This window comes from Fundulus heteroclitus, chromosome 12 (genome assembly GCF_011125445.2).
Source record: "Fundulus heteroclitus isolate FHET01 chromosome 12, MU-UCD_Fhet_4.1, whole genome shotgun sequence".
Lineage (NCBI taxonomy): Eukaryota > Metazoa > Chordata > Actinopteri > Cyprinodontiformes > Fundulidae > Fundulus > Fundulus heteroclitus.
In genome coordinates, this window is record NC_046372.1 from 6,495,451 (window position 1) to 6,522,582 (window position 27,132).

Sequence of the window (27,132 nt, forward strand, 5' to 3'; positions counted from 1 at the left end):
TTTTTCAACAGCTGTCTTCCAGTCTGTGTCAGGATCCATTCGGAGCAGTCGTTATAACTCATGATGCTGTAAATGTCCGTGGCTTAGCAGCATTTCTGGTCACACTGGACTATTTTAGAGACCTTAAACAGTGTTTTCATTTTCGCAACTTTTCAGGTGTGTTGAAAAATGCCTCAGTGCAATAATTTCTCAATTGTGCTAAATGGTAAGTTTTCTATTGTATAAATTGAACCGCATACAAGCTAAACCTTTAAAACATTTAATTCAACATTTTAGATGTAATATAATGCTTTTTGTAAATTGAAGTGTTAAATTTGGTCGGAAGTGCACTTTTGCCTGTATAAGTTAATGTAGAATTTAAAACTGTAACTGGTAAGCACAGAGCTGTGTCCCAGAATGCAATGCCTGTGTTAAGGAGGCAGATGTTAACTGCAACGTGTTTTCAGCCAAAAACAGAAAATGAGGCTCTCTCGAGTCAAGTTAGGCATGTGTTGGATCCTATCCTTCTGGCTTTTCTAGCTGTTAATACTCTCTACATATTTATGAAGTACCATTGCAGCCAAATCAGTGTTCACAATGAAACAACACCTGGTTACACTTTTTCCCTGCTAAGTCCTCTGTTTTCAAAGTAAAAAGTATCAGACTCGAACATTGTGACCTGAAAGCCACTCAAGGAATCAGAGGTTATGTGACTGCAACACCCATTCTCCTTGATAGTACCCTCCTCTGATTTTAAGGGCTGAATTCCCTTAATTGGACATCACCATCACCATACAGAAGCTTTTTAATGACCCGTCCGTTTAAACTAGTTGTTTAGGTTAACATCTAAAACTTCTAGGACCAGAATGGGGGAAATGCTTTAAATCTTGAACTTTTGAAAGAGATGATAGAGAAAAAAAAAAACATTTCATGCTCTGAGTTCTTGCAAAGTAGTGCTCAAGTCTTTACCTACATAAAATACAGAAAATATGTACAATGTCACACACAATGACCGTAAGCCTGGTACCGTAGCACCTCTCAGTACTTCTAGTGTTTACTTTGCACATTTGGCTCGCTATGCTCCGTCTGTTCCTAAATTATTTCTCTTTCAGCAGTTTATCGTCTTGGCTCCACGGAGGGAGCATTTCTAAACTGTCGCTGTCTCATGTGTGCGTAAAAACAGCCTCACACAATGATCCCCATTTGTCAACGTCAGCCATGGTTTCTAACTAAAACGTGATGTCCCATTTGTTACAGTACATACGCACAACTCTTATGGACATTGCTCCAAATCTATACATCCTCCACGTGTTCTAAGTTTCTTTTCTGACTCTAACTCTAACTGAGTAGCTTGGGCTTCTCGGTAACTGTGAGATTTTTGCCAGATAGGAGCCAGTTTGATGCATTCAGGGCTGCAGTGTTATGTGAAAACACCTGGGAATTTTTTTTCTTTATTTTATTTTCCAGATTTGAAGAAGGATGGCAAAAGAAAATTGTGCATAATTATCTGTCCATCCATTCGTATACATGCATAAAATACATGCATATTGTAGCTGTTAGTTTGTAAATCTGTCAAAAGCAAAAAGGCGATTCAGGAAGCTTTTTGAATTTGAATCCAGAAAGTCGGAAATTTCTACACAACAAAAAAAAAAAGCTGTGTAGTAATCATGTCCACAATCTGTGAAAGTTTCTGTGGACTCCTAGAGCTAAATGGTTTGTTGGCACGGTGAAGAAAGAAATGGAAAACAGCACCATGCTGGAGTAAGGCTCAGTAATAAGCAGAATATTTCCAGTCACATCTTTCCACCATGTTGATCCAGGAACTATATGCGTGATATTTTGAGAATGGGACTGTTGTCCTATAAAAACTCACAAGTCTATTAGAGGGAGTGAAAATGAATGTCCCTTTTTTTTTTGAAGGCTTTCACTTCTTGATTTAAGAGACATGTGTGATTAAGGTTGTGCATCAAACTACAAAACCTGCTTTTTTTTTTCTGAACCCATTCATCATCTGTAGACATTCAGTTTCAGTGCAGTGCTAGTCATTAAATTCATGGCTCCCCAGCAGCCAATTCTTAAATCTGAGAGGCTTTTTACTGAGCCACATCTAATTGTAGGGACAGTTGTGTGTTAAGGGCTGTGGGACAGAGGTGACCTTAAAGAGGGTGTGTTTGTGTTGGAGAAGGAAGGAAGGAAGGAGGGATGCTGTGTGTGTGGGTGTAGGTGTCAGTGAGTGCATGGCTGTCTCTCTATTTAGGGAAAAGCATTGATCACTGATGACATATTGATGGCCTGGCGCCATAGCACACCTATAATTCTGATAGGGAGGTGTGTGTCTTTAAAAGGTCAGCCAAACCAATAAAACATCAAGTTTTTACTGTGCAAAGATTTGGACTCCAATGTTTCCCCCAACTTATTTTAAGTAGATCGAAACACTATATTATCTGGAATTTTGCCTAGAAAGTATATATATATATATATATATATATATATATATATATATATATATATATATATATATATATATATATATATATACACACAGTGTAATCTTGGTAAGGTGGTCTCTCCCACCAAACAACATACAGTATTTACTTTTTCAATAAATGTGTACTTATTTTAATTTGTTTGTTTTTTGCACAAAACACAAGAAGAGTGTAAGTTGGCACTTAAGTACTCTACAAGGGTTCTGCTTTATTTGAGTAGATTCACGCTTTTTAATGCATAAACAGAATGCATTAATGTGTGAATGTGTATATACTTATGTTTGTGACCGTTTTCACTACAGAGGTAGAACGAATGATTCAATTTTCAATTACTACAATAATCGTTTGTGACGACCCTAATATGAATATAAAACAATGGTCTCTGATTATGCCATTTTTGACCAGTCACTTACGCTACTCCCCATCCTTTGTTTTTGTTGCTTTCCCATGTCGTCTGATTTTATACAGAGTGATGTGGTGTTCATAAGGAGCTATTTAGAAAGGACTTCTGTGTTTTTGGAGGAAAACTTTTTCTCATGTGAAGAAAGCCTAAACACCACGAAACTGATGCGTACCCAACAATCAATCTGTTGTGCCTTACATGCGTAAAAGAGACTCGTGTGGGCAGTTCAGCAGAACGGTCTCTAGCCCAAGGACCCACTTCCTCTTAAATTCAGTCCTACAAACGCAACATTTAATCCTTACACGGCAATTAGACCAGCAACTGAAAACCTATCTTACTCAGTGCATACATGTCGACTTGAGTCTGCGTGTCCGTCCATTGTCATCTGAACGCATGTCTGCATGGGACTTGAGTGTGTGTTTCATCACTTTGCTTTCTGCCCAGTTGTTGCCAGAGTTGCTGTTTGTTTCCAAAATGCATCTGATCACATTTGACGTTGGAAACCACAGAATCTGAAAGAAACGTGGGGGAATAAAAGCGAGAAAAAAGCCCCGTCGCCCACTTTGACATTTTGTTGAATCAAAAGTGACTCCAGCTGAGATCAGTAGAACAGAAGTAAAATTGTCTGTCAGATATTTGGGAAAACAGTAATTCTGCAGAGATTCGGGCTTCGGCTGCAGTGTTTCTCCTATATGGTTTAACAACAAAACAAAGTTCCAGGACGGTGCTAAATAATGCAAAGAGCTCCACTTTCCTCACAAAATAAAGTATTGTTTAAAAGATACTCTGTAAAGACTTTCTTTACATAATCATTTTGATGCTTTCCTTATGTTTTTTGGGATTGCCTTTTGCAGAGCACAGAGACAAGTCCGGCCAGCAGCCTTCAGTCTCTACCCATCAGTCCTTGCAGTGAGAAGTCTCTTCCATTCAAGGTAATCGTTTTATCCTGTCTCTGCGTTTTGCCTTTGCATGTCATGTTTTTATTAATTATCATTGTAAACAGCTTTTTATTAATTATGATTGTGAACAGTTGCGCTGTGAGAATGTTAGTAATAGATTCTGGTGGTGCAGAAAGGCTGTTTGAAACATGCAATGTGCAGAGGCAATGGCTCGTTCATTTAGGCAGATGAGGCGATGATTGATATCAAATTTCACACAAACAGGAGACGACACGCGTAGATTCTGACTGCTTGGTTGCTGCAAATAGCTCAGACTAATAAAGTGTTATTCATAAACTATGGCCTCCACTGGTCAGTCTTAAAATACAATGAGACACATCAAGTCTGTGATTCATAGCTCCATTGATTGACTTAATCTGTTGTTTTTGTCTACAAGAGCTCCTTTGACAACACGTAATTGACCCTCAAGACTCATGAGCTACAGTGCTCAGAGACTTAGATCACTGCTAACACTGTACAGGAGAGGGGGGGGGGTATGGGGATAGCAATACACCATTCTGTGATAATAATGATAAACTCTTAACTAATGGGTTTCAGTTTTAGAGCAATTGTTGTTTGTGGCACTTGAGGTTTTGTTCAGTTATAGAATTTATAGCCAAAAGTAATTCCACTGAAATTTGCATTTTCTTTTTATTTTCACTTTCATTCTAATCACAGGTGCCACAAAAACATTATGAAAACATTCATTCAAACAATTATTGTCGTGTCCAAAGCTTGTAAGGCCAGTTTTTGAACGCAACAGCCCGTGTTCATGCTCATGACTTGTAAAACTGTGTTGTGGAAATTATTTCCATGGTATAAAAAACCTGGGTATAAACTATTGTTTTTTTTTCTTTAAAGTTTGCAGTTAAAGAACAGTGACAGTATAGCTATGTTGGTAGCTGGCTGTGTGTGTCGGCGCTCAGCTGCAGGTCTCCCCCCAAAGAGCACACAGCTGTCCGTGCATAGCAGGGGTCTGCAACCTGCGGCTTTGGAGCCACATGTGGCTCTTTTGGCGCTCTAGACTAGACTTGCAGAATTTGAGGCGAGCCGTGTTTGACACTAAAGCTACTCAAAGATTTTCTTAATCAGGGCTCCAATGTGAAATGCTGTATTCATTATCTTCCTGTATAGCTTTTATTCATTTATTTGTCCTAAAACCAAATAATGAAACCAAAGTTGTTGCTCTTTAACCATAAAACAGTGTTTAAACCCTTCACGCTTCTAAATTTCTTAAACTCTGCTTTTGAAAAGGGTCTTGTAGATTTTGGTGCTCTAGGTCTTTAGAGATTGGTGGTTTGAGAGTGGTGGCCTAGTGGTTAGAGAGCAAGAAGCTGCAAGGTTCTGTGTCTCTGGGTCCCTGGGCAAGACCCCCAGCCCCAGAATGCTCCCTGGGTGCCTCACAGTGGCAGCCCACAGCTACCTAAGGGATGGGTTAAAGGCAGAGGACAAATTTCATTGGAATAGATGTTGTTATGACAAATAAAGATGATTATAAATGGTTATTATTATTTATTTGGTAGGAACCAGACCAAAAATGGCTCTTTGGATCGTAAACAATGCTCAGAAAGTTATTTTTTAGGAACACTAACTAACACTAACTGGAAAACCGAAATAATAAACAGCGGTCAAGGTATTTGTGTTTGAATGACAAATAATAACAAATATCCACAAGGTATTAGAGTACTTACAAAAACAAGAAATGGGTTGAATAGAAATTAAATGATAAAATATAAAGATATACTAATCCAGATAATTAAGTTAAGATAATACAAAAGATAAGCCAGGCTTAAAACATAAGCTCTGAGCTGTCCTCTGGGAGGCAGTTCAACAGGTCAATGCTGTAGCAGGAAACTGATGTCCCAAAGTATGTTTTAGTTCTCACTTTAGGTTTCAACAAAAGATGCTTTCCAGAAAACTAGAAGCCTGGTGGGCCTATAAGATGTAGAGGTTAAGGGTTTCATTACTTAAGACTTTTAATTAGTAGTCAGTGACCCTTTAAATCAGTTCCTAAATGTTTCCTCAAGTCCTAAAGTCAATACAGAGACTTTCAAATGAGTGTGATGCATTACAACAATCAGTTGAAACTTGGACTCTAATGTTCCCCCCAACTTATTTCAAGTAGGTCAAAGCACTGTGTTATCTGGAATTTGGCCTTAAAAGTAAATTGTTGCTGTATAGTCTCGGTATGGTGGTGTTTCCCACCAAAAACCATACAGTATTAATCTTTAAAGGGTCAAAATATATCAATATAAAATATTCCTAAATCTGTTAAGTCTTCCATGGATGGCATTTTCCCCAGTCCCTTTGTTTTTGTTGCTTTCCAGCGACTGCATTAAAAAAAAAACACACACACACGTCAGACATGTGTACGGTAAGATTCTGGTTTGCTTTTTTGTGAGGATGATGGGCTTTTTAGAGGTGAGGTGGTGTTCGTAAGGTACTCTGTTGTACCTTGCATGGGTTAAAGAGACTTGTGTAGGCAGTTCACCAGAACGCTCTGTAGCCCAAGGATCCACATCCTCCTAAATGCATTCCTGCTAATGCCACATTTAGTCCTTTATATGCGACAATTAGACTAGCAACTGAAAACCAATGTTACTCAGTGGATGCATGTCTACTTGAGTTTGCAAGTCCATCCATTGTGATCTAAAGCCTCTGAATTGGACTGTGAGAAAAACTCCAGCAATGTCCTTTAGATGATAAAAGGAATTTTTGAGACTGTTTTCATCTGGTTTTTGAGGTCTTGGACTTGACCTGAAGGGTTGCTCTGTGAGTTCCTTTCTTAGCGTCTGCACTAATAGCTGCTTAACTTCTCTTTTTTTCCCTGAATCTGTTTTGAGAAAATTCTTTGACGTCAATGACTCAATATCTAAATTAGGGTTAAAAAGTGCAGCGATAGAAGTGGGTCACCGGGAGACGCAACAATACAGAGTTGCTTGATTAACATAGCTATGGAAAGGAATGCCATGTCTCTTGACTAAACCACCAAATGGTTATATATTAAATAAAATAAACCATTTCAGATAAGGGGCCGTATGAGAGTTTTGTACGAGTATGAGGCCTTATTTCCTTTTTTTAATGTCTTTTCAACATGCATGGGTTTTCCCCAGCATGTGAAGAGTCTGAATTTAAACCTACAAGCGAGCGTTGATTGTTGACCGTCACTTGTGTCTCCCCGCGATGACGATATGTCCAGACCGTGTCTTGCTTTTCATCTAGAATAAGCTCTGCTGCGCCTTACCGAGTCAAAGCAGGTAGAGAGAGTTGATGAATGAATGGAGTTGTGTTCAAACACGGCACAATGTTTTGCTTGGAGCTGAGTTGTTCTGCACTTCTTTAAGCCACAGATCAACCACACACGCGCACAGACGCCTAAAATACACGGGTCCAGCTTGTTTAGTTAAAAGAGCCCAGAAAAGAGCACAGCAGTCAGCCTGTGATCAAAAAATATAAAACTGAGCCCTCCTTTGATCTGTGCGTCTCCTTCAATTTTAGCCTTATCATTGCAATTAATAGCCTTTTTTCCACATCAGCTCCCACTGAATTATGAAGAGATCAAATAGGAAGAGAGATATTGGTGGGGCAAGGCATGCGACATCAAAATGAAGAAGAGGATAGCGAAAAGACAAAAAGACAAAGATGAAACGCGAGCGAGGTAGGGATGAGCTGAACGAGAGAGGGGCAAAGTGCCTCACTTGCCTCGACAGGCTGCAGACCCCCTCTGTCAACCAAGTTCATCAGAGCCGTGTGATCTGAATAAGATTTATTAATCTCTGCGGGGAGCATGTGTGTGGGTAGCTGCTGAACTGCCTGCATGCATGCGAGTGTGTGAGCAGGGTTTAAATCTACGCAGAGAGGGCGTTTGGCAAGCTTTTCTCTGACATATACCTTAGTTAGATCGCAACAGACTCCTTGTTAGGCTGTCACACAAGAGAGTCGAGTCCCAAGCCTGTTATTCTGCCTGTGATGGTGTTTTTTCAGAGCGCTTTATTATAGTTCTTTATATACAGTCTCATATTATACAGCCAGAAAGTGCACACACCGCTAGTAAGGACAGACCATGGCATTCCACCCAGTGGGCTTTTGCTCAAAGTCTGAATGGGTCCATGTGGACATCAGTGTTTTAACTGAAGGCTTCATACTGAATTTTATGGTATCACACTGCATTAGAAAAGGTTTCTGTGTATTTGTATGTGCTTGTGTGTGTGTGTGTGTGTCACTGAGAGAACCAGAGAGTGTGTTTGTGTGGCTGGCCTCCTTACTGACCTACATGGAGTATCAGTGGCAGCTGGATGATAAGGAGAAATTAAAAATGTAGGCTTGGACACAGCGTGAAGACAGCCACTATGGTTTAAACCTTCCCCTAGTATTTGTAACAAGAGGTGGGCAGAATGGAAAAAGAGGAGATGAAAGAAAGTATGAGCGACATGATGATCTTACTGAACTGTCCAAGCATCTGTTCAAAGTCATTAAGGACTTCACCTGAAGCTAAAAAAAAAATTAAAAAATCTAAATTGCTATAATTTAAAAATTACATTGTAATGAAATAATAGAAGTCTGAGGACAGAGTGCACCACGGTGAGTTTTTTGTCTTTTTCTGGATTGTATTGAATGGAATATTGATTTGAATCCATGCAAAAGTCTTTGAAGGGACCCTAAAAGCTGAAGTTTCTGTCTGGGCAGGAACCTTTTTGCTGTTTGACTTCACTAGGCATCCTTTCTAGTCTTTGTACCGTAACAGTCATTATTTTCTGTACACTGGGGGCTCCAATCAGTGGTGTCCAAACTCATTGACACAAGGGCCAAGACCATCAGGTTAAGTGCAATATTATTTATTGTGCAATGTGCAAAAATAAACAAAATGGGAAAAAAACATCTTAATATATTGAACAAAGTGGTACATTTTTGGGGTTCCATTTCTATTTTCTTTGTGTAGAACTTGTTTTTTTAATCTATTGTCAGGAACAAGGATGGGATTTGGATGGAGTCATGAATGGATGCGCCCACGTCTGCCTTTGAGCAAAAATCACTTGATGTTTGTTATCCTGTTGACTGTCAAAATGCCATTAAAATCAAAAAATGCATATTATGAAAAGACAGATACAATATTGTAGCTACTGTTTTCTATTTTAAGTAGAATAAAATCTTTTTTGCATCATATCAGGGAAGATATCAACCCAAATATACTTTTTTAAATGTAACCATGTACACCAATCACCTGTGCTGGTGCTGGTACCATTTCTGATTCGTGGTGGCAGATCATACAAAACTACAGATGGCACAAATGGACGGCCACTTTGGACACCCCTGCCACGAATGATCACTTAATTCTCTAACTCTTGAGGGGATGGAGTCTATAGTGTTTTACAAACATTATTATATCTCTTCTATTTTCTAACATCTAAGGCTTTCACAGAATAGCTTTATCTAGATTGAGTTTGATCTGGGGACTTCTGAGGGTGCTTGGATTGTGATTTAAAGGCATCAGAGTCAAGGGAGATAAATGTGCTACATTTTCAGATAATTTGTAAAAGGACAAGCACTTCAAAAAACCTTTATCAATCATCTTTCACTTAACAATTATCTGCTACTTATAGCAGATAATTGTAACATAACATATGTTACATGACAAGAAAAAAGAAGATATAAAAAAAATGTTAGAGGTTTGGATACCCTGTAGATAGACTGATAAACACTCCGAATGGTTGGTCATTAAATGAAATAGTTGAACGAAAACAGATAGCCACAAAGATAAGAGGGAGGATGTAAATGACAACACACTTATTGGCCAAAAGACAAACTCACACTCATGTTTTGTGGATCACAGCACACATTAGCTTTGACATTGTTCCAATAAGCTTCTGGAACTTCCATTTCTGTCCTGAGTTTCAGCAAGAACTTGTAGAGATCATATGAGAGTTGGACCGCTGTACACGTTCTTCTACTGCCCTCCCTTCTTGGGTTGAAGGTCTTGGCATTGTGGTGGCCATCCCACGTGTGAAAATGATATCTCATGCTCCCTGAACCACTCAAGTTTGTTGCCCTCAAACTGAGTTTGAGGGCAACAAATCCTGGCATTGTCATCTTAGAATGTGACCGTGCCATCAGCGATGAAGAAATACTCTGACCTCATTCTTTGGGCACAGCGTTGCTGAGGTTAGACCTGACCAGCTGCATCAACACCAGATCATAGCGCTGACGCCTCAGGCTCACACGGTAGGAGCGAGGCATGAGGGGTGCATCAGCTCATGCACCTTTCTTCTTACCCTGATGCACCATCACTCTGGAGCAGGGTCAGTCTGGAGTCATCAGACCACACAGCCTCAATTCCTTTGCTCCTGAGTCCAAACTTTATGCACTTTGGCAAACTGAAACCTTTTTTACCCAGATTAGCCTCACTGATTGTTGGTTTTCCTTAGGTTATACAGCTGATAAGTCCCATCCCTGGACTTTACTTCACATTGTGCTTGTTAAAATGCTCTCACTTTATCCACTGAGCGTATTTCTTTGTTCTGCTGTTGTTGGTTACGATCTGATGTCACCAAAACTTTTAGATGATTGGCGATCACGCCATTCAGGATTTTCTTCTCTCCATATTTGTTCAGCATAGGTGATGGTCTCTGACTATCCTTCCAGATTGTAATAGTGCTTTGGACAGTCGTCAACCCAATTATAGTCCTTTCAGCAATCTCCTTCGATGTTTTCTTTTCGTGTGAATAATTTGAATGTTCTGATATAGATCTGCTTATATGAATGGAGCATCTTTTCCACAACCGTAGAATTCATCTTCCAACATGGCTGTTTAACAAAAGAGGAGCCACTTGCTACATTAGGTTAAATAACTTGTTGCCAAGTGAAACATAATAATCCCTGCAGTAATTATCCAATGGGAGGCTTTTATTTATTTGCTTTGTTAAATCCGAGCAGTGCCTTTTTTGGACAAGCATTGTTTAATACATGTATTTAGTGTCTGTTTTCGAGTTCAAAGTGATTGAAGCATATGGTGTTGTGATTATTGTTTTATGCGGCATTGTTCTAAAGAGCTGTTAACAAAGTACTGCTAAATTGAAAAGCATAAACTCCTCCTGGTCTTTATGTAAACCAGCAAAAAGAGGGACTATAAAGCAGGTCTACAGGAGCTGGGGATCCGTTTATCTTTTTTTAAATTGGTCTTGGATCCAGTTTAAAGTTCCTCGGGTTTGGACGCTCTTGAAAAATATTGTTGAAGCCTCTGTTGTAATGTCTGAATTATCAGCATATGGTGCGTCTGATACCAGCGGCGCATTGCACCAAAGCCATCTGGCATGTGGTTGATTCTTTTTTTGATTGTATTGTCATACAAAGACTTTCTTGATTGTGTATCAGAGCCTAGTGTTACTCTGCTTTTGCCTGCATACAGAATGAAGGTCTCCACATGTGCTGTATTATATAAGGTTTTTCCAGGCAAGCAATCAACTCAGCGGGGAAGCAGCTACCCAGCTTTGCATCATCAGAAACTTTTATGCAATCCATACAGTTTTTCATGTCTTTATTTGGAGTTTTTAACTCTATTGTATAAGTGTTTTTTGTCTTTTGTTTGGCTTGGTCTTTATTAGGTTAGCATTGGGTAACCTCTGCTGATAATATATTAGTTGTTTTTTTTCTTGTCCAAATGAAACCTTTAAAAAACTTGAATCCTTTTAATCGCTCTACATTACGCTGTAGAGACTTCATAACAGAGGTATGCCATGGCAAAGTTTTTCGTTGTTAAACTGTTGATTGTAAATTTTGTGTTAAAATATTTTGCAATTAGATGGAATTTTGGCTGAACTATTTATTGGCACCCCAAATAAAGATGTACAAAAGCCTTAGCATCTTATTTACATATCTGCAGTGTAATTCAGTGGGGGAAAATACTTTTACTACAATTATTGGCACCCTCTATAATTCTTGATAAATCATGCCACCAAAGCATTTTTATATGTACCTAAGTAAATTATTTTATAAGGATGCTTCTAATTGTTTATCAGCGACTTCCCTTGTTTCTGGTGTATAATTGTGACAGGGTACAGATACCCGTTTCTCTTTCAAAATGGGTAAGAACATGGCATCAATGTGAGGCAGATAAGTGTTGGTCATTTTATAGGTGTGAAAATCGCTACAAGCTAATAGCTATGTGCCTAAACCTCCCCATATCTCTGGGCATAGTAATGATTCTAAGCTTAAAATAACTTAAACTGTGACAAACGAGGCTAAATGAGAACTGAGGTTTCTTACCTCATTTACCATGCTTACGATAAAGGAGGTAACAAAATTCCCAATGATCACTTTTGGAGAGTTTTGGGAAAGAGTGCCATCACTAAGTCTCCAAAACAATTTATTTTTAGGACAATAGTACAAACCTTTACAGTAATGCAAGTAACCCTGGCAGGGGCAGTAAAGCTTGCATTCAAGGGCGAGAAACAACTTGGCAAAATCACAAAGCTATTTTGCTATTTATTTACCAACTTGATATACAGTTTTTCATAAAAAGGGCAACAGCATAAGACACATGGCACAAAAGAGACCTCTATTAATTTAAGTTATGATGAAGCACACCAGCAGCTTTTTGGAGCTGGCCCCTGCTCCATGATGTAGGGCCCTTCTCAACAAAGAGAACATGCTTTGTTGCTGCTTGGAATAAAACAGCTACCCCGCTGGTGAAGTCCAGTGATCTGTGTGTCTCAGTGGACTTCAGCACAGCATATCCTGTGTTATTTAATGCGTGTCCAATAACAAGCCATACCGGAGTTCCCAATCAGTCTTCCCCTTTGAAATTAGGATTTTCTTTTTTTTCTTTTTTTTTTCTTTTTTTTTTTATATGAAACTTACATGCTGTTTCACCATGTGCGTCTGCATACATACAGATCTAAGCCAATTAGCTTAAAAATTAAGTTATGGGTAAAAAAAAAAAATAGAATGACTACAGATAAGTCTTGAACACACAAATAATTTAAATACTTTGTGGAAAAGGCTTATTTAGTAATGACAACTTTAAGATGTCTCATGTACAGATGTGAGCAAAATTGTCTGTTTAATAAAAGAAAAGCTTATAAGGGCCACTAAAATGACTTGAAAAAAACTAATAATAAATCAAACCTTTGTGCAAATTAACTATTGGAAATCAGACATTGCATTTGAATTGTGGTTCAACAGAATCATAAAACAAAAATTAATGAAAGGGACCTGGACAAAAATGATGGTACCTGTAACCTAATATATTGTTGCACAACCTTTTGTTGCAATTCTAGTCTTGCTTTTCTATGATTTGCTTTCAACTGTGGTATTTTCTATGAAGTCCACTTTGGCTCAAACAGTCATGGATGGTGTGATCTGACACTGATGTACTCTGGTCTTGGTTCACCTTTAATTTATTTGGAGTTTGTTTTGGGCTCTTTGGTTACCATCTGCATGCTCTTTCTCTTCAATTAGGCATTTTCCTCCTGCAGCCACGTCCACGGAGGTTGACTACAGTCCAGTGGACCTTACACATCTGAATAAGATGTGTAGCTGTAGTAACACGAACATCAAGCTACTTGGCTTTCAACCTTGTCTTTCCTGAGACAACTTTCCTTTGCTCTGCTTGCTTTTTCTGAAAATAGGCTGACAGGAAGGGGGGTAGAAGAGGGGGAGAGACATTCGAACCCGGGTCGACCGCGTCGAGGACTAAGGCCTCTGTATACGTGTAGCGCTACCCGCTGCGCCACATGCGCACCCCAACTTTCCTTTGCTTCCTGTGATTCATGTTCAGTGTGGTACACATCATCTCACCAGCATAATAACTACTTGTAACCTTTTAAATAGACAGACTGACTGGTTACAAGCTTGAAGACATCTGTAATGCTAATTAGAGGGAACATCTCAGTTTAACATGTCCCTATGTTCAAATTAGTTTCAATCTTTTCTAAGGGTACCGTCATTTTTTTGTCCAGACCTGTTTCATTAGTTTTTTTTTTATTATTCTATTGAACCACAAATCAAAAGCAATGTCTGGTTTTCACTGGTGAATTCTCAGTATTTCTTTTTATTTATTGTTACTTTAGTCAATTTCCAGTTATTTAAGGGAGCATTGTGGGTTTTCTTTCATTAACAGAGGGGTATCATCAATTTTGTTCACACCTGTATGGATGAATTAGTCATATGCGTTACTCGAGTTGGATTCTGACTTATTCTTACCATAAATGTTTTAAATAGAAACAAGTTGGGTTTTTGGCAAGGCCAATCTAGCAGTTTGACTTTCTTTATCGTAAATCAATTAAGAACTTCATTGGCTGTATGTTTGGGATGATTATTACTTGGAAATACGCACTGGTTTATTCAGATTATCAAGAATGTCCTGAATTTTTTTTTTATTTCATACAAAATTTATGTCAATAGTCCCATTACAAATATTTAAACTGAGAAAATTTACACTGTCATGTCAATACTTAATATTCCACACTGTATCTCATGCACAGCAGTCAACACAATTCTTTAATTAACTTCGCTGTTGCTTTTTTAGCAACAACTTTGCAACATTTACTGTCCTGGTGATTTCAAACAGTTGCCAACCTCGCCACGTGAAAGCAAGATCTTGCTCCCTTGACATCGGCTCTTTCTTTTGCTCCTGCTGTGTCTGGCACAGACAGGCTTTCAATCTCAAACCTTCTCCAAGAACGACGCTGTGTGAGAGTCAAAACTGAAAGTATGCCACTTCCACCTTTCTTACTTAATGATCACTTTATACATACAACTCAGAGACATCGCTTATATATGCATATGAGGATTCTGTCAAAGTCTCTTAAACAGTACACTTGCAATTAAATGAAAAATGGATGTTTGTTTAGCTCTTCTCATCAGATCCAGAGAAGTTTAAAGAGCAGGAAGTGAGTATCAGCGGCTGACGGGTTTGAGCTTAGGCAGTATACAGAAGTGTGTATGTTCATGTACAGAAAGGAGCATGAGTAAGACAGTGGGAGGCAGAAGTAACCTTTGACGGTGCTGAAGGCACAGAAAACAACATTAATATGAACACACTGCATGAGAAGATGAAGAATGTGGGGGGAAAAGTCAGTGTTGAGAGGAACACAGTACTTATCAATATGGAAAACTGAAGAGAAATGGGACGAGGAAGGAGGTGTGTATAGATGTCTGAGCTATAGTTGTCATTTATAGAAGAATTAGAGAATCATGTAAATCTAAATTGATAAAATTGAAAGATATTTTTTTATGAGGAAAGAACACCAGTATAAAGGTTTAAGAAAGTGGATGGAATAAAGGAGGGATGAGAGAAGGAAAGTTTGTCTTGGCACTTCAGAAGACGATTTTGAGTGTAAAAATAATCTACGGTAGCCACCTGAGAGGCTGCCGTGTCACAGTGCGCCCTAGTTTAATTTAAACCCAACGCATATGACACTGTTCCTTTTTTCTTTTTTAAACCAGATTTTGTCCCAGTTAAAGTTCTCTACTGTATTTTAGAAGACAGAAGAGAGAAATTATCCCTGAGTTACTGTTAGAGGTCTATTCCAAGCAACAGTGCATTAATAGCAGAAAGTCTTGGACAGCAAGTTTTGTGCCAATTATCTTGAACTGACATTTGCATTTTTTTTTACCCTTGTAACATCAGAGAGGGATATTTTCTTTTTACAGTGAAATATTTACCACTCTGTCAGGTGCTCCATAACAATTGTTGGATAATGTATCATTTTATAATCTTTTATTGTACACTGCTCCAAAAAATAATGGGAACACTTAAACAACACAATATAACGGCAAGTCAATCACAGTTCTGTGAAATCAAACTGTCCACTTAAGAAGCAACACTGACTGGTAATCAATTTTACATGCTGTTTTGCAAATAGAATAGACAGCAGGTAGAAACTATAGGCAATTAGCAAGACACCCCCAATAAAGGAGTGGTTATGCAGGTGGTGACACAGACCGCTTCTCAGTTCCTCTGCTTTCTGGCTGATGTTTTGGTCACTCTTGAATGCTGGTAGGGCTTTCAGTCTAGTGGTAGCATGAGACGGAGTCTACAACCCACACAAGTGGCTTAGGTAGTGCAGCTCATCCAGGATGGCACATCAGTGCAAGCTGTGGCAAGAAGGTTTGCTGCATCTGTCAGCATGCGCTGGACTATTGCGTGTCCAGCGCATGGGGGCGCAACCAGGAGACAGGCCAGTACATCAGGAGACGTGGAGGAGGCAGCGGGACCGCTACCTCTGCCTTTGTGCAAGGCGGAACAGGAGGAGCACTGCCAGAGCCCTGCAAAATTACCTCCAGCACGGGGCAGATGTGCATGTGTCTGTTCAAACGATCAGAAACAGACTCCATGAGGGTAGTATGAAGGCCCGACGTCCACAGGTGGGGGTTATGCTTACAGCCCAACACCATGCAGGAAGTTTGGCATTTACCAGAGAACACCAAGATTGGCATATTCACCACTGGTGCCCTGTGCTCTTCACAGATGAAAGCAGGTTCACACTGAGCAGATGTAACAGATGTGACATAGTCTGGAGACGCTGTGGAGAACATTCTGCTGCCTGCAACATCCTCCAGCTTGACCAGTTTGGCAGTGGCATTTCTTAAGGGAAGGGGGGCTGCGCAGCCCTCAATGTGCTCACCGGAGGTAGTCTGACTGCCAATAGGTACAGAGATGAGATCCTCAGACCCATTGTGAGACCATATGCTGGTGCGGTTGGCCCTGGGTTGCTCCTAATCAGAGACAATGCTAGACCTCATGTGGCTGGAGTGTGTCAGCAGTTCCTGCAAGATGAAGGCATTGATGCTATGGACCGGCCTGCCCATTCCCCAGACATGAATCCAATTGAGCACATCTGGAACATCTGAATCATGTCTCGCTCCATCCACCAATGCCACGTTGCACCACAGACTGTCCAGGAATTGGGTTAGTCCAGGTCTAGGAGAAGTTCCCCCTGGAGACCATCCGCCACCTCATCAGGAGCATTCCCAGGAGTTGTAGGGAGGTCATACAGGCATGTGGAGGCCACACACGCTACTGAGCCTCATTTTTGACTTGTATAAGGACATTACATCAAAGTTGGATCTGCATGTAGTGTTTTTTATCCACTTTAATTTTGAGTGTGGCTTCAAATCCAGATCTCCATGGGTTAATACATTTTATTTCCATTGATAAATTTCGTCTGATTTTGTTGTCAGCACATTCAACTATGTAAAGAGCAAAGTGTTTAGTAAGAATATTTCATTCATTCTGATCTAGGATGTGTTATTTCAGAGTTTTTTTCAACCTTGTCTTGTTTTTTGAACAGTGTATAATTATAGGATTATGCTCAGGGCAGTGTAGAATATCAGAAGGCAAAAACATCATGTGCATTCAGAAATAAATGTGAAAACCGATTTATTAAATACACTAAACAAGCTCTTGTAGTCAGGCACATCAGAGGCATCTAAGAGTAGACTGATACAGGTTTTTTTGTTGCCAATAATCAAATGTAAAATTCAGAACAACTATTGCTGACATTTTAGGCCCATATGCTATTTTACTAAGCAGAAATGTTGTTTTTTTAGCTTTACTCAATTTTATTTTACTGTTATTTCAGACGGCTCTTGAAAATATATCTTGTCACAGTAAGAAAAAATGCATCCAGAAGGGACTTTGCTTCTTTGTCAGTGAGATTATATTTCGATATAAAGTTGACATTTTTCTGTGACATTATCCTAGCACATTATTTTGGCTATGTTTGCTCAAGCCACAAGCAGAACGTCACAGAGGGAACAACAGTGCCACGCCACAGTGGCGCACATGGTTTCATGAGTAAAGCTAAGTGCACTCACTTTGCACATTGTCAGTAATTCAAGTTCCTTCCCTCTTATTCAAACCTTGTGCTGTGTTTGTCTTAGCCAGTGGCAGCTGGTGAAAAAAAGTTCTTGGTGGGGCTGATGTGATGAGACAGAGAAACCGAGAGTAGATCAAATTTGTATTTGTATTTATCTATTAAAAGAATATTGCACACAAGGAAAATCGAAAAAAAATCTGTGCAACCAACAGCATTGATGTAAATACTTATTGAGCTAGCTGAGAGGAGTGATGATTATAAAGTCTAATAGGAGCAGGGAGGAAGGATGTGTGATTAGGCTCATTTATGCAACTAGGATTCAACCGTCTCTCAATGAAGGAGCACACCAGCTCTGTGTTTTAATTTTTATAACAAGTCAAAATGTATAGCCGTACCAATTCAATTCAATTTTATTTTATTTTTTTATATAGTGCCAAATCATGAAACATGTCATCTCAAGGCACTTTACAAAGTCAAGTTCAGTTGACTTTGTAAAGTCTTACTTATGATATGTTACATAAACCAGCAGGTTTATGTAACATATCAAATTGCTAAACTTTAACTATTTCATAATATTTTATGATATAAATTTCCGACAAGACCATTATATAAAATAGTCAACATTGTAATTGGATTTTGTTTGACACTCTGATTCCAATCAGACCAAGCAGCAAGTGCTTACCACCAGTGCCAAATGTTGTGTTTCTTCACCCAATGCTCTCATTGTCCTTGTGTGTGGCCCCTGACCAGGTCCCCTGTACTCCTCATCCCCAGCTAGATAAGGCACTGCCTCCCTGATCCATTACACACGTTTAGTGATTCATTTCTCAAAACTGTCCAGGGACATTGAAATTACTGGCAAAACTATTTAAAAAAATTCAGATAAATTAATTAGTTTGATTAAATGACAAACGTTTTTTTAGGTTTCACAGAATCTAGGCAGACAGAATAATAGGAGCCGGCGCTCTAGCGTCCCCTGTCGGCCAGCTACAACTGGTCTTAGCATCCGGTTAATTAAAGTTTAATAATATTGTTTTAACCTTAAGTTCCTTCATTATCATTAACAGCAGCAAGTCTGTGAGGGTTCAGTGGATGGATCATCCACAGGAAAGTTTAGCCACATAGCATTGATCTCCCTTAGAGGCGACCTCTCCAACTGCTCCTACAATGTGTATGCTAACTTATACACTTGATTGTAACTACACACGTGGAGCTGCTCATGTGTGTTTAAGCACATGCATTGTCTGTCGCTGTTCAATCGGGCTCCATGTTCGCCTATTTGTACCCCCATTTGATACCCAGTTGTTCCCATTTCATCTCTTCCTCCTTTCATCTTGCTCCTTTTTTACCTCTTGGCGAAGGAGCAAAAGGAACAGCACCCTCTGTACCTTGTATGTTCACAATGCCACAATGAACCTTTAAACGTGAAAACACTCTGGTACAAAAAGCTTCTGATACTGTACAAAAACCACTAAAGCCTTAATGGCTTAGTTCAAAGTTTTTAAAGTGAGTCATTTTTGATAATAGTTCCCTTACCTGTAGTAGAAAGATGTCACATCGACTAGAGCTTGTCAGAAATGACACAAGTCCTCTAAGTAGTGGAAGCCTTGCACCTAGTCAGATGTGAACCACCTGGTTTAGGTGACTTAAGCAATTTAAAACTAGATGAATCAAAATGTTCATATCAATGGGATAGAAGGTTATGTTAATGGACTATGTACAAGCACAACGTCTGCTTCTCTGTAGAGTTACTTTTGTTGAGCCTTGTGGCTGCATCAGTCTGTCATATCAAGGTCGGCTCACAATGGGCTCTAGTTCTGCATTGAATGGATTAAATGTTTGGATTCTGTGTCGGTTGTGCATTCGCACTGAAGATGGTATGGTCATGTCCTTTCTAGGTTTCATGATTAGGATTTATATGGCGGACTCTCAGTCTTCTGATTTACCAAGTTCTGTGATGAAGCTTCTTGATTCAACTTATGTCTGAGTAGTTTGTTAGTTTGTATCACCTTCTAGGATTTAATTAACCTCATAATCACGTATCAGCTTTCTACAACAGGCAAGGGAATTGTTGTTAAAAATAGCTCCACATAACTGCACTTCAGTGAAATCTAAGCCAACCCTTTGTTGATGATGATTTAGCTTTAAGAGTGGATCCCGGTCAGGAAGTTTACCTAACTACTTGTTTCCATCAGTACCTACTTGGATCAACTGGGCTTATCTCCACTCTACATGGTACCAATGGTTTTCCAGTACAATGGAATACCACCTCAATGTGGGTGCGGTCGTCTTAACAAGGTGGCCTGAAATGTATAGCAGCATGATTTGTATGCAACAAAACATCTGGGTGCCGTCTGTATTTTCTCAACAGACAACAAGGTAAAAAACCTCTTCACCTTGTCCTTGATTTCAGAATAGCAATTTCCCTTAAACCTCAGAATACACTCAGTTTTTGAAAAAGATGCTGGGTTCGATTCTTGTAAGGGAGTCGGTATCATGACTCAAGCGATGCCACAGTGACTTGCAGTCCTCTGACATCACATTTTCAGCTACACTCAGCCCACTCTGAACCACGGCCAAGTAGATACCAAATAAAGAACCTGATACTTAGTACCAGTATCCAACGGAAAGCCCTAAGAACCAAGTCGAGCCGATTAGAAACAAATTGCTTTACTATGACTCTTAAAGAAGCAATAAGTGATTTTTCACCACTAGGTGGAGCTTGAGCACTGTCTGTAGACCAAACAAGACATAAATCAGGCCACGCCTGTCTTTACCTCGCTCCAGCACTCGGCACCCATTTCCCCTTCTCACTCATCGGCCTATGCGCATTTTTACAAAGGATGAAAACAGCAAAACAGCATTACCTTTTGTGGGAACATGTCTAGTGAAGAAGTGATTCATAACTTTATAATGCTGTTAGCAAGAGTACATTTTGCGCTGATGGGTGTGCTCTCCGCCATTTTGCACCTGGCAGTGGCATTTTATGGGCAGCCCTGAGTGGCAGCTGTTACCGTGCATACGTACGCGCATCCGCGGCCGGCCCGGCTATGTACACAAGAGACTGGAGAAGAACACAGCGAGATGGTGTGTGATGTTTAACCGTAGTATATCTAAAAAGACACATTTAGTTCTTCACAAAACTATTTTTTAGTTCTATCTAAAATAATGAAATTTCACTTATTGCTCCTTTAAGGCAATTAAGTTTTTTTTTATATTGAACTAGATAATATACAATGAAATTCAATAAATTACACTTTTATTCAAAAGTTAATTTATTTTAGTAACTCAATTCACTGAAACACAACTGCACACAACATTTAAGATATTTATAGACTGTTACATCAGTCAAACATTATTATTACATAAATACTGCTTTTAATTTGACAAATTAGTTTTATCGCAACACATGTTTTAAGTTATTGAATATGATTATACATGGTTCTGAGATCTAAATCTGATATATGTGTTTTAATTGTTAGAAATATATTTTTTTGTTTGGGACACAGACTGGTGACCATGGTTGTCTTTGGGTTCTATCTGCATTTGTGTAGAAAGAAGGGCAAATGTCTCTGTGAACAGAGCAGCAGTGTGCTGCTTGAAGGTCACCTGCTTAAAAAGAATTGAAGGATGCGCCATTAAGACCGACAGCCAATATTTTATTAAACTGCAATTTATTTGAAAAAAGATAAATTATGATGTACATAATGCACATACTTGACTTACCCAAAAGCATATTTTAAAGCATTCTTCTATTCTACTTTTTGTTTTTTCTCACTCTCTCCTTTCAGGCAGCTTCTCTGCTATCACACTTTCTCTCCTTTGCCAGAGCCTCACATTTTATAGCCTTGTAATTCACACAAACCTTCTCCTACATAATGTCACACGCTTAGGGATGGTAGTAAAAGAAACAATCTAAACACCTGATCAAAAGTATCTCTAGGACTTAATGTTCAGAGTTCTTCACCCTTTGTGAAATCCCTTCTCCCCCATATCATTTTTCCTCTGACATATCTGCTTGGGTTACATCCAAAAACCTGTAATTGTGAAATTTAAAAAAGGCCTTTTTACATCCTAAATTATTCATAGCTCCAACATCATATAAAACCTTCTCTGCCTTGGGCTGATTACAGAAAGAAGACTTAGACTGATGTGAGTCCTACGCAAGGGAGCAGAACAAAAAAGTTGCCTCTTATTAGAAGTCAAATTTAAACATTTCTGAAATGCTGCATGTCTTCACTTGATGGTGTACAAACTGAAAAATTTAAAAGCTATTAAAGCGGGATCAGATGTGCTTTATAGTTTCAGAAGAGTCCAGAATTAATCATAACATATGGCCTTGAAATCCAACTTAAAATACTGAACTGTGGTTGCACAGCTACATTTGCATGTGGCCATATAAAATGTGGATTGTGCCCATATATATCAGAATAGAGTAACAATTTATGCATCTTAAAGGGAAATATTCTGAGCACTTACTAACACTCTACAAGAAATATGCATATTTATATAGGCAATATCCACTGCATTTACACTCGCCTCTTTATTAGGTACACCTTGTTTTTACTGGTTGGAGCCCCTTTAGCTTCCAGCACCGTCAGAAACATGCCTCAGAGATTTTGGTCCACGATGAAGAAAAAGTATGACGCCGCTGTTGTAAATCTCTTGTCCCCACAGCCCAAAGTTGCTCGATTGGATAGAGATCTGTGAGTGTGGAGGCCGGTGGAGAACAGTAAACCCACAGCCATGTTCACAAAACAGTCCGAGAGGATTCAAGCTTTGATCACCTGGTGAATTATCCTGCTGCCGGTGGCCCTCAGAGGATGAGCACGCTGTGGTCATATGAGGTGGTCAGAAACAACACTGAAATAATGGTGTTGTAATGGTGTGGCAGAAAAGTTCCCCCACACCATTACAACACCACTGCCTTCATGTCGTTTATGTCACAGTCTAACCCTGTTGTGAGAATATTGCCGCTGAAATCAAGAATCATCCAACCAGGCAAAGTTTTTTTCATTTTGTGTGAGCCTGCAGGGAACTGCAGCCTCACTTTCCTGTATTAAGGCAACAGGAAAGGCATCTGGTGTGGATTTTAGCCGTTGTACTACATCTGCTTCAAGGTCCAGCCATTATGAAATCAGTGAACAAATGGTCATTTGAGCCACTTGTGCCTTAATATCATGTTGAATCAGTTTGTCATTTTTCCTCAGACCTCTGACAAATACAAGGTATTTTAGGCCAGAAACCTGCCGTGAACTGGACGTTTTCTTCTTTTTTGGATCATCTTCTGTAAACTTAAGAGATGGTTGTGCTTAAAAATCCCAGTTGATGACTAGTTTTTGAAATACTCGGGCCAGATTGCTTGACACCAACAACCATGCCAGTCAAAGTCCCTTGAATTTTCTTTCCTTCCCATTATCAGGTACTGTCTGAATTAAAGCTAATCGTTTTCCCCGCATATGGATGCCTTGATGCTTTAAGTCATGGTATTGGACGATATGCTGTTAAGGTTAAAAAAAACTTAACAGTGTTACCTTATAAAGTTCCTATGTGTTAAAATGATTGACGTAGATGGTTACTTGTATTAACAAGGTGGTGGAAACAACCTAGGTAAAAGCTACGAATATGTGTTTTTGTCAAAATTGTGTTCTTGGTTTTGAAAAGGACGGCTGCTAAAAAAAAATTTAGAAGAAAATACTTTGAGATTTTAATTGAATTTTGGAGCAGCACAAATTTTAAGCATTTGGTTTCCCTTAATGTCTCGTAGGGCTAATTAGAGATGATTATGAACACAGGTTCTCTGTATCGTTTTATTAATAAAAAGTCCAATCCTGAAGTCAGCAGGCCAATATGTTCTTGGAGTCAGTGTAACAGAGCAAGGACAGAGATAATGAGATCAAATTCAAGTCTTGCTTAATATCCTGCCATCTGTATCTGCAAGTCATATTCCAATGTTTGAGTGTACCAGGCATGCTAGATAACCGCAGTCAACGAGATACAATATAAACTGGATTTGGTTTAAATTTGTCAATAAATGAAATGATGATTAAATGTGCTGATGAGAAATTGTCTTAGCAGTCCTAAGAGACAAAAAAGATAAGATTCAGAATTAGTTCCATTTTTATTGCAAAGCTGGTTGCCTTTTTATGGATTTTGAGATAATATGCACAGTGAGCCTTCTGATTTCAGTTTAATTAGCAATACATAATACTACTACTACGCCTAATAATAATAATAATAATAATAATAATAATAATAATGGTATGTAAAAAGGTTAGGCCACTGAAAGAGTTCTACAAAAAAGGGGGACATGCAATTCATCTCTGTACCCTTTCAACTGGGTACTGATTGCAATTATTAAGAGGTCTCAACCTCTATATGAAAGCACATCTTTTTACTGAAGTGGACGCACTTCAGTGATTCTGATTTGATTTATCCCTACAGAGGCCATTCCAATCACATTAGAAATAAATTCACATGCCCCACTTTTCTTTCACAGTCTCCTATATTTAATTCAGCCTTGAAGAATTGGCTAGAAAGCCACCTGATGGGAGATTTAATTCTCTGCTTGGTGCTTCTTTCAGCACGGGAGTAAACTTTGTCATTTTTGCTGTTGAGTTTGTTGATCTGATTCCTGCATGAAATGGTTTTTGAAGCCCACTACTTGCTACCGTATCAGCACTCAAGCCAAAGGACTTTAAAGTTAGGCTATGGATAATTTTTTGATGGTTCCACAGAAAGTTCGATGCACTCACACAAGGTGCAGAAGGGGTGCTCAATGTGTGGATTTAACCAGACAGCTCATTTAGTTTAGCCTTCATTCCTATTTGGGTGAGATTAATTTTAGAGGCTGACTAATGTGGTAATTGTCGCAGCTTGCAGCTGCTTTTCCTGTCCAATCTGAACCTCATGCTAGTCATTTTGGTTCTGCTTGTGTCTAAGCAAGCTGTATAATTTTTTTTTCTTTTTTTTTTTTTTTACCAATTTTTGATAAATAATGTTATCTCCTCTGTAAAGACTGGGAAGCAGGGGGGCATCCTGATTCAACGCCAGTGGGTTTTGTTTTTGTTAATTGTTTTCCTATTTGCTCTCGGAAAATGTATGTTATTGGTTTTATCTCTGCAGATGCACTTAGCAGAGCTTTTAGTTTGTTAGCTTTAGAAGTAAACACAGACAACGTCATTAGTTGGTCATTTAAAATGAGGAAGTCAGAACATACAACCATCACAACTTTCTTTCATACCTATTGCAGATTTTGCTAGTAGGGTTCTCAAATAATCAATCTGATGAAATAATTGATTATTCAAGGATATTCTTTTGTGTCAAAACCGCGTAAGCCGAACCATTCTCATTTGCCCAAATTGTGGCATTCTTGCAGGAGCAGAACAGCAATATCCGAGACACTCCCCCCCTCCCTGCGGCTTCACCTGACCATAACAATGACATGTTGCTGAAAGCTTTAACTCTAATATAGCAAAATAAAACCCTCTTTAGCCAACAACACAAACACAAAACCTTTCAGAGGTACTTTCCCTATGAGGCCGACTGACTGAAAAAGACATAATGCCAAACGATGCCACATGCTAGCTGTGCTGTTCCTATAAGCTAACGCTACGACACTTATGATTGAGAATAACTTTAAAAAGTCAGTAATCTGCAACAGGGATGTAGTAAACATTCCAGACAACATAGGCTAACATTATCTGTTTAAACGTTAGCATCACAGACACAGATTGTCTAAAGACAGAGTCCTGTTGGTCTGAGTTCTCCAGTCGAGCGGCACTTTTCAGGTGTGCAGTTCTGAATTACGCAACACTCCGTTCTAATCACACGACACTCTCTCCTACAGCGGTACGAATTAACCCTAGAAGTAGTTAATCAGCTGATGGCTTGGTCAGCTACTAAATAGGCAAGCAACAAAACAAACAAAGTGGGCCTCCCTTCATTACTCCCGTATTTAGTTGTAGAGCTATTGGAAGAGCATGTGACAAAAGGTAACACAGGTTATGGTGGAGCCTGGATAAAGCTAACAATTAGTGCAGAAAAAAGTAAGATACCGCAGCAACCTAACCTGCTACTGCAGTTGATCACTAAAGGATATATATATATATATATATGGAGCCACAGTGGCGCAGAGGTTAGGGACAGTCTCAGTCTTGTGTCCTTGGGCAAGACACCCACAATGCCTTCTGCTGGTGGTGAGAGGGCCCGATGGCACCAATGTATGGCAACCTTGTCTCTGTCAGTCTGCCCCAGCAGCTATAGCTACTAACAGCTTACCACTGTCAGGGTGTGAATGGGTGATTGACTGACTGTAGTGTGAAGCTTTGGGGCTTGTCAGACTAGTTAAAGCGCTATACAAGCCATTTACCATATTGTTCAAAAATAAGTACAATGACAGAAATTGCTGATGAATATCTGTGCATGGACCAGATTCTTGTTTATAATGAAAGATGTTTTGTTCGCGCCGCCAGATCAGGGTTTGTTTAAAAACACAATTTAAGTATCGAAGGATCCTTTATTTGTCTCTCAGTAGTAAATTGTCCCTCAGTAGTTTATTTGTGTCAACAGCAAACTGACAGTCACACAGTGGCACACTAAAGATAGGCAATTATAATAAAAGAAATTAATTGCACGACTGAATCAAAGGTACATATTTCCATAAAGGATATAAAGAATTACACTGTTATCTTGTCTACTGTTTTACCAAGCAGGAAAGTGACTTTTATATTTTTTTGAAATAAGAGCACAATTGTCCCATGTCGATTAGCTTTCCCTAATTAAGGAGGTTACAATTGTGTGATATTGTAAAACTCAATAAATACACATACAGTGTTGCTTAGTGGGACAAAACTGATAATGACTATTTTCAGATGTTTGGACTTTTAATTTACTCACCAGTTTCCTGCCATAAATTGTCAGACTTGCAAAGTGCATGAAGAAGATGGCACCCTGCCATTGGCCTTTATCTTATTCTCAAACAATACATCAATCGGGGTTTTCTGCTCCAGCACACGTTTTGGATTTCTTTGTGGTCTGGCCTGCCATTTTTGGCTTTTTCTGTATTTTCCCCAGGGACTATAAAATATAAAAAATGTGCTACAAGTTCTTTGATACAGGTAGTAGTTTGCAATCCATCATAAAAAGAAGGAATCACAAGGTTACCCACATATTCCATCAAAGCATATGTTGCTAACATTTATCCTTTTCTATTTTTATCATACTCAAAAAGTTGCATCAAGTACATGTGGTTGGTTCAAGAGTTTCTACATCAAAGATCGTGGGTGTTCGAAGTTTTGATGCACTTAATAAATATATTTTTTTCTGTATTTGACTAACACAAATTAGTCCTGATCAGTGAAAAACGACTGATTCCAGAGGGATTGTGGACTGATGGATGCATCTCAATGAACAAACACAAATTAAGCATCAGCCTCAAGAAAGTAAAACACAACATGTACCTATTATACCATAATAAAGTCTTGGGTATTTGAGCACAAACTCAAAGA

General features: G+C 39.0%; 1 protein-coding gene across 2 annotated transcripts in view; it reads left to right on the top strand.

The window, feature by feature from the left end:
- The window catches only part of ccser1 (coiled-coil serine-rich protein 1), a 169,273-nt gene that overhangs the window by 63,263 nt on the left and 78,878 nt on the right, over positions 1-27,132 (top strand). For both annotated transcript variants that reach the window (XM_012857089.3, XM_036143848.1), the window contains exon 8: positions 3,723-3,800. In XM_012857089.3, coding sequence (XP_012712543.2) covers positions 3,723-3,800 — 78 coding nt within the window. The remainder of the gene's footprint in view (positions 1-3,722; positions 3,801-27,132) is intronic.